The 8,958-nt window shown below is 40.5% G+C and overlaps 1 protein-coding gene across 3 annotated transcripts in view; it reads right to left on the bottom strand.

Moving 5' to 3' along the window:
- Nucleotides 1–1,153: 1,153 nt before the first annotated feature.
- Nucleotides 1,154–8,958, bottom strand: part of Ube2q2 (ubiquitin conjugating enzyme E2 Q2) — a 57,721-nt gene continuing 49,916 nt past the window's right edge. For 2 of the 3 annotated variants that reach the window (XM_059267916.1, XM_059267915.1), the window contains 2 exons: nucleotides 3,942–4,008; nucleotides 1,154–1,707 (listed from right to left, as the gene is read on the bottom strand). In XM_059267916.1, the coding sequence (XP_059123899.1) occupies nucleotides 1,676–1,707; nucleotides 3,942–4,008 (99 nt within the window). In that variant the 3' untranslated portion in view covers nucleotides 1,154–1,675. Of the gene's footprint in view, nucleotides 1,708–3,941; nucleotides 4,009–8,958 lie in introns of those variants that run through there. The other variant, XR_009380244.1, reaches the window with a different exon arrangement.

The following is an 8,958-nucleotide window of genomic DNA, read 5'->3' as shown; positions in this document are numbered from 1 at the left end:
AAACTTGATGCAAGTTTACAAAATTTACTGTACATTGCCAAATAAATCTGCAATGAAAAATAAAATCCAAAAAACAAAGCATGCCAAATGTGCAGCTGTCAATCTGCTAGCCATGAGGATATGAAAGAATTCAACAATGTATTCAAGATTCTGCCTTAGGCTTAAGGAACTTTATAATGCTTTGAAGAATTCTGCCTTGCCACTTGTTATCTGAGCACTGGCAATCATTTAAAGGTAACCAAGGGAGCAAGAATACCAGGTATCTTCACCTGTCCTCTTAACCAACAGAACAGAAATCAGGAGAAATTAAAAACACACACAAAATGCACAAGTGCCAAGTTTCCTGAATGTGGTTTACAAAGTTTAAAAAAAAAAAAGAATCACAAATCAAGTGTATAAGAAACACCTTTTGAGCTGGGCAGTAGTGGTGGATGCCTTTGACCCCAGCACTCCTCTGTGAGTTCGAGGCCAGACTGGTCTACAAAGCAAGTTCCAGGACAGCCAAAGCTGTTACACAGAGAAACCCTATCTCGAAAAGCAAAAACAAAAACAAAAGGAAACAAACTTTGTACTGGTTTGTGCAGGAAAATGTGCTTCTGGGTTTCTTTTTAAAAGTGCTTAATAGCTAGAGTTTATACTTAAATCAAATTCAGAATTTAAAAAAAAAAAACTATTACCAACCAAAAAGGACTGATTCGCATAAGGCAAAAAATGGGAAGTACATTGATTTGTGTCACATTTTATAAAAGAATTAACATATGCTGAATCCCTACTGGTCTTCTGATGTAAAAGCCACTGGATGACTACAGCAAAAAATCTCAGGGTCTCCAATTTAGGTGTCTTTTATACTTCTGCTCAAGGAGTCTGTCTTTGTGCCAATCACTTCACAAGTTTATTAGTTTATCAACAATTGCAACACCCCGTTAATAAGTAGGAAGGTAAAATGACCTCATACTTTAGAACTTCAGGCTCTACACTGTGGCTCTTCCCAAGAAATGTTGAACCAACAGGAGGCAGGGTTCAGCCCAGCAGGACTCCGCCATCCCAGTGGAAATTACTGCTCACAAATGGCTGGCTCACTTTGCTTTACCTAATATGATACAATACAACTAAGATCATACTTCCAGAAACAGTTCAAACCTTCACACAACCATGAAAAAGTTAACAATTTAATGAAGAGGCTTCCTGTCATAATTTTGGCAATAAAAAGATTTCAGACCTGAAAACACTATGGTTTAGAAGACCTAAAACTCCTAAACCAGTATTGACCATCAGTTAAACTTTTATTGGCTCTAAACGAACAGGATTTTGCAAATCTTCATACCCCATAGGCTCAATATAGGAAGGTTACTGTAAATTCACAGCTGCAGTAAACTGATGCTGACTTCCCTGCTTGCTTAAAAGATTTCACTTTTCAAGAAAGAGGTGGTAGGGAGTGGCTATTGTGTGTACTTATCAGGAAAAATACAGTAAAGGCCCCACTGTTCAGTCCAAGATACCTAAAGTGAGCAAAATGAAAAGGCTGTATCTGGATGTCAGTTGACAGATTATCCACTAAATGATCTATTAGCTAATGTCTTCGGTACTGCTGTTATACGGGCACTCAAAAGCTTATGTCTGCACGTTGGAACGATTTTCTTTAAAGCAACATTGGTCCAGACATATGTCAGCATAGTTAGCCATCTTCCTTTGGAGGTGTATACCAGCCTGAAACAAAATGGAAAAAACATTAACTACTTCAATCCTTGAAGCAACTAGGAAAAGGTACTCCTAAGATCAGGTCCAGTCTCTACTCATAATTTTGATGTTTAAAACTACTGTAGAAATTTAAACTTGCTTTTTAGTTATTAATCCAGCATTCTGATATGTTCACAGTATCAAGTCACTACTTATGAATAAACCACACGAGTTTTCAGCATCTCTATATGAATGGTATTCCTAGCTGATAATGACAGTGTGGAATAACAGTAGTCACATGCTAACCTTCCATTTCAATTTTGTATTTAAAAGAAACCTGGCAATTAGAATTTAAAAACACACACATTAGTACTGTCATCATATTAAAATTCTAGCTTTTTAAGGCAGTCCATCTCATAATGTATGTCAGTAATCTCATAATGTATGTCCAGACATCAAGTTACATGTGATAAGCACACCATTTTATCTGTCAATTTAAAACAAATAAAAAGAAGAAAATTTTTGGAAACATTTTAAAATTGCTATCTCTGATTCTGAATCCACTGCTCTTTCATCAATGCAGGGCTTGCTTACGCACGCGCGCGTGCGCACGCACACACACACACACACACACACACACGCATTTTCTATAAACATCTTTGAATGCCAATTGTAGGTTTTGCCTTAAGAGAGAAAAGAGGAGCAAACATGACTGTTGCTCATACTCCACACAAGTCTAAACTCTCATAGAAAGGCAGTTAGATGCTCAGTCATGCCTGATACAAAGCAAGCATTGGAACCTTCTCATCTGATAAACTAGAAGTGATATTATGAAAGCCTGGACTTAACCTTATGTTTTAAGACCTTCCTTTGAAGCCTCAAGATTTGGTTTTGAATATTATTTCTATAAGGAATCACTGACAAAGTGTCAAGTTGGCATTGTCATTAAACTAAAATTGAGTGCAAGATACAAATCTAAACATACAAACTAACATAGATATGTGTGTACACCTACACTTGAGTGTGCATAGGCCAGAGGTCAACATTCTGTGTCTTCCTCAATTGCTCTCCCCTTTTTTTGATACAGGGTCTCAAGCTGGAGCTCGATAATTCAGAGAGCCCCAGAATCGTCCCTTCCCTGTCTCCCCAGAGGTGGGATCAGAGTCCTAACTAACATGTTTCTAGAAAGTTAGGACCATTGACTACAGATGCCTACCTACCCTAAGGAGACTCCTTCCTTCTGCTCCACACAAAGGGCTTTCATTTCCCTCTGCTACCACAACGACTTCTTTGTTCAGAGCACCTGGTTACAAAGTGCTCTGCAGAGGCACTATTCTTTTCCTCGTGTTTACTAACAGACACTGCCAACTTTAGAGATGAGGAAACTGGGGCTCAAAGAGACCACAAAGGCTGGTAAAATGGCTCAGCTGGTGAAGGTATTTGCCACCAAGCCAGACAATCTGAGTTTGATTCTCAGAACCCACATGGTGTGTGTGGTGGCAAACACATACACACAAAACAAGTATTTCTTTTCTAAATGAATCATAGAACTTTTTCAAAGTCACAGAGCTAAGAAGCCACATAAATGGCACTTGCAAATAGGTCTTCCAAGCCAGGCTAAGTGATGCAGGCCTGTAATCCCAGCTACTAGGGAGATTGAAGCAAGATTCTGCAGAGTGATCTCAGAACCAGCCTGGGCAGCTTAGTGAGATCCTATCTTAAAAAGTGAAACAAAACAAAACAAAACAGGGGGGAGGAAAAGGAAAAGAAAAAGAAAGACAAAGCAGGTGACTCAAACAGCAAACCTGAATCTCAGTAGTAGAATGTTTTGGCCTGGTGGGATTCTAGGTTCGACCTTGAGGGAAGAAGGGAGGGAGGTCTACCCAAGTACTAATCTGAAGATGTTTCAGAAGCAGATAGCCATGATCCTGCTAGGCTAGCAGCTCAACTACAATGAGAGCTCCTATACAAGTTGCTTGCACACTTCTTTTACTTACAAAATATATTTCAATTGAGCAAAGGGATTTATCCATTAAGCTAAATTCTTGGTTCTGAATGGCATTTAGGTCAAGTCTTCAGAGCACAGAAAGCAGTGTTAAGATTTGTTGCAAGATTATGGATACAGTTAAGGGTTTTTTTTCCCAATGTAATTAACAGTATTTGATAAAAAATTAAGACAAAACCACAGGGATGAACAAGGCAAACACCAGCATGCTGTGTACAACTTCATGAATGGCAATAAGTACTTATTAAATTAAACATACCATTTTTCTCATGTATCTGTACAATGGAATTATAGGATTGTTGGGCCCGTGCTAGATTATACTGATTCTGAAAAAGAAATTACATATTATTAAAACAAATCTGCAGCCAGATGAAAACCATCAGAGTGAATTTATGATATATCACTACTGTGTTTAACAAAATCAAAATTGCACTTCGCTAAAACCCCATAAACTTCAGAGTTGTTTACTTTTAACAACATCTTCCTACCACTGGTCAAGTAGGAAGGTTTACAGTCCTAGTATGTGTCTCCACATTGTCAATTCAAGTCAAAGGAAACATATTTAGATGAGTAACACTCAACTCTTTCTTCTCCTTACATCCAAAAGAATGGTCCATGGTGCTGCTTTCAGCTAAGAAGACACTAAGTACCGTGAATCTAAATATTTGTAGTTAGAAATATAAAGAATGCCCACAAGTGCCACCAAGTCACCTCCTTTGGTTAAAATAAACAATTTTCTCTAAGGAGCCAAGTTCAGACTGAATTTTGTCCCATAAGCATGAATGGCTTACACCTTAACTTCAATTAGTATCAGACATGATCTCTGTAACAGCTCACTCCACCTACAGCATATCATACAACTTGTTGCATAACAAATACACAGTACAGAAGAATAACAAAATATAGAGACAGTCTCCCTTCCCATCCCCACTTCCCCTACTCAGTTAACTACATTTACTAGTTTCTTGTACACTTCTCTGGAAGATTTTGCAAGGACATTCATGCACAGCTGTTGTCCAAAGACTAACCCTGTGCTTGCCAAGTATGGGCAAAAAGCATCTAGAATGGAGCTGCTGCATCAAGAACAAGGCTTTGCAATGCTGAGGCCTTGCTCAATGCTTCACTATGGACTGCCAAGGCCAACTGTGTGCACCTCCAAGTAGCTTCCCAGGAGTCCTTCGGCACTGTTTAAAGCCACATCCTCCCTGTGGTTTCGGTTTGCTGGTCTACTACTCAGTGCAGCTGAGGAGGTTTCTGTGCATCTGTGAGCCACTTATTTTCATTTCTGTACCAGTTGTAAACAGACCCTATTTTCTACAGAGTAATCTTCTAAAGACAGACACAAAAACACATGGCAGAATCATATCAAAGAAAAATTTTAAAATACTTTCATGGGCTAGAGATATGGTTCTGTAGTTAGGGACACTTGCTGCTCTTCCCGAGCACCAAGATTTGATTCCCAGCACCCCACCCAGTGGCTTCCAAGTCCAGTTCGAGGGATCTCAGGCCTCTTCAAGCATGAATATGGTGCATAGACATATAAGAAATTCAGGCAAAAACATCCATACACATTAATTTTTTTCCACAAAGAGAAAAATAAAAGAGAAATAGACTAAAAACAAAATATACACAACATACTCTCAGATAACCATGAACTACTGTGCCTACTCTTCCAAGCCAAGTATCAGCCAGCCTCCACCATTTTGGACAGTTGACACAGTTGATGATTAACTTCCAGTTTAAGGCACTGTTAGGTCAGCAGCAGACTTTTGCTTACACCTTCAGTAATCTCTCCCTGTTCTTCACGCTGGTTTGACTCCTTTCTAACGAGTTGGATTTTTGATTTGTTGTTATTCTGTTTTTATTTTTGTAAATTAGTATTCAAGAAACTAGGTATCAGCATTTTTTAACAAGGTCTGCATGTTCTGGTGGAGTCTGCTCTCCCTCACCTTCTGTCCTAGGAACTCCACTGGCTCCAGCCTCTCTCCCTCCTCGTTCACGGCCCTTTCTTTCTCTTCCCTCACCACTGTTCGGAGGCCTCCTTTGGTTTCTGACTGCACTGTTGCTGCTGTCCCAGACACTGCAGAATTTTATTTTCAAATTCCCAGTTAACCAAAGGGTTGTAAAATCTGAAATTGCACAGAACACTGTGTTTCCAGCGTACTAACTTACCAGTCTTGTTTAACTAAACTAGGATCAGAACATCCGTCTCCTTTCTTCTTCTCAGCATTATGGGTCAGCTTCACTCAACAACTTTGGGAGGGTTTTTTAGAATTTTAGTATTGCTACTGTAGTTAAAAAGTATTTTTAATTTTGTATTTGATTTTTTTACTATAATTTAGAAAAATACTTAAAATTTCCAAGTTCACATGTACTGTAATTAACCTTTTCATTATTATCTTCTAATTTAATTACATATTTGAATTATATGGTTTGGAAGGTAGCAAACCACAAGGTTTTTGTATTGCCTGCCTTGCTTTATAAAATAATCCATTCTGATTTTTTTCCGTTTCCCATGTATGTCTGGGAAGAAGGATATGGGGATCTGATACTGGGCACAGGCCTGGTCACCGGCACTCAAAGTCACACATGCAGACCTCTCTGTTGGCAGACTCATCTGGTTTCCCTGGGCTTTTATCAGGGTTTTTCTCTTCAACTGTAAGCTATTCTGTATGTTCTGTTAAATTCTTCTTCAGATCTCTCTCAATACCATTCCCAGTCTTACTAAATGATCAGTTTCACCATTCTGGTTTTAAATGTTTTCTTTTCTTTGGCTTTTAGGGTCTCACGTAGCTCAGGCTGGCCTTAAACTCACTATGTGGCCAAAAATTGCCTTGAACTTCTGATTCTCCTGCCTCTACCTTCTAAGTGCTGGGTTGATAGGCATGTGACCATGTGTCCAGCTTCCACTTTCCAGCTTTGATATTTCATACAACTATTATATTGCACTTCAAATAACTAAAGTTTCTATTTTGTTCTGTTTTTGTGGGGTTTTGTTTGTTTGTTTTTGTTTGTTTGGTTGGTTGGTTGGCTGGTTTTTCGAGACAGTTTCTCTGTGTAGCTTTGCGCCTTTCCTGGAACTCACTATGTAGACCAGGCTGGCCTCGAACTCACAAAGATCCGCCTGCGCCTGCCTCTGCCTCCCGAGTGCTGGGATTAAAGGCATGTGCCACCGCCCGGCTCTGTTTCTGTGTTTTGAAGTATTGAGGATTGAACTCATGCTAAATAAGCACTCCACCACTGAGCTATAATCCCAGTCCTTACCCCCATCTGTAGGGGCAAGTTTCTCGGTCCTGCCTAGCCCCACAGTCCGGAATAATCTCTCCCACTCGAGCTCTCAAAGCCACTTATAAAATAATCACTCAGAGGCTTATATTAATTACAAACTGTATGGCCTATGGCTCAGGCCTCTTCCTTAAATTATCCATTTCTATTAATCTATGTGTTGCCATGTGGCCATGGAGTTACTGGACTGTGGACCTCTTGTTGCTCCTTGGGTGGCGGGTTGACATCTCCCCTGACCCCACCTTTCTTCTCTCTATATCCCTCTTGGATTTTCCCGCCTGGCTCCATTCTGCCCTGCCATAGGCCAATGCAGCTTTATTTGTTAACCAATGGGAGCAACATATATTCACAGCGTACAGAAAGACATCCCACAACACCCATCTTGTGATTTGGTGCCTGGCAGGCCTCGTGACCTTTAACTGCATTCCCCGTGTGTTTGGTTTTAATCTTTGAGAAGCCTACAAGCTCCAATAGAAACCCTTTTCTCCGGAGGCTGAGTCTGTTTCTGGAAGAGCTGTGACTGCAGCTGACACGGAACACAGCAGAGCCGTGGTAATCAAGGTTCTTATATTTGGTACCACAACTTGGCTCACTTACAAATGCAAAACTAGGCTGCTTAGTCATTCCCTAGCACCAGAAAGGATGACAACACCACAGATCTCTCCTGCGCTTGTGAGCACTACTCAGGGTTCGTTCTTCAGGAGAAGGACAGCATCAAAGGACACCTGTTCTGAGTACAGAAACAGGGTCAGCACTGCCCCAAAGGCTGTGTGCTCCAGGACTTCACTATCATTCACTAGTGTTCCCTCTGGAACATGCAAGCTTCACACATTAGCTTGCTTTATTTATTTTGTTTTTGGAGATAGGATCTCCTTCCTTATATAGCCCAGTTGGGCCTAGAATTCACTGTGTAGCCCAGCTGGCCTCCAATGTGCCATCTTCCTACCTTAGCTTCCCAGGGGCTGAGAACTACCTTTTCATCAACAGGCCAGGACCCTGGGAGGATTTATTACTTGTATAGCTTCAAGTTAATGCCACAGCTTTTATTTCCTAGTAATTGAACAGGAAACAGCCTGACTGCTATCCTTCTAAGGCCATGGCTTGTTCTCACTCCTGCTGGCTAAGCACTGTCAGGAAGTGGGGGAGCTGATGGCAGACTGTTCTTCCACCTCTCCATAGGCTCTTGACTGTATAGAGCTACCAAGTTCTCAGCCCATTCATCCAAACTGACCTTGATCATGTATGCTGAAAGGAACTCTGTTTTCCAACGTATGTGTAAATTTATGTTAATTAATTTAACTTTTAGGAAGCACACACATTCAACTGCTTTGAATAGCTGACAATATCATTTAAAAATATCTTATTTTAGCTTTCTGACTAAGACCAAGTATAAATATTTAAAATACTCTAAAGTAATAAATATATGGCAAAAAGAAATTTGAAGAACACAAAATTCAAATCTCATCTCTAACCTGATCTTACCAATATTTCAAAAACCCCTTACGAGAAACAATTAGCACTTGAACGTTCTTCCAAAGACAGGCTATACTGAAACAAACATACTTACACAGCTCTCCTTTCCTCCTCACTGCCATCCCCACTATATATACATGTACCCACCTACACATCAACAGCACTGAACACTATTTAAAATCTTTATCATTGTATGTGTGCACGTGTGGGCACACCTGCTCGGCACACAGGTGGCAATCAGAAGACAACACTGTGGGATTGGTTCTCTACTTCCACTTTTACATGGGTTCTGGGAATCCAACTCAGGTTGTCAGGCTTGCCCACTAAGCCCCAAATGTAAGCAATTTCTTTTGGCTGACAGACACACAGACAGAGTGAGAGTGCATGTGCACACAAGAGGGGTGAGGGAGGGAGACTGTGTGTACAGGGACATGGGGCTCAGAGGACAACTTTCAGGGACAGCTCTCTCCTTCCACTGTAACTGAACTCAACTCATCAGGCTTGCACGGCAAGCCCTC

The sequence above is a fragment of the Peromyscus eremicus genome, chromosome 7 (assembly GCF_949786415.1).
Source record: "Peromyscus eremicus chromosome 7, PerEre_H2_v1, whole genome shotgun sequence".
In the NCBI taxonomy this organism is placed as follows: Eukaryota; Metazoa; Chordata; class Mammalia; order Rodentia; family Cricetidae; genus Peromyscus; species Peromyscus eremicus.
The sequence above is the reverse complement of the archived record's forward strand: the minus strand, read 5'-3'. Positions and strand labels throughout refer to the sequence as shown.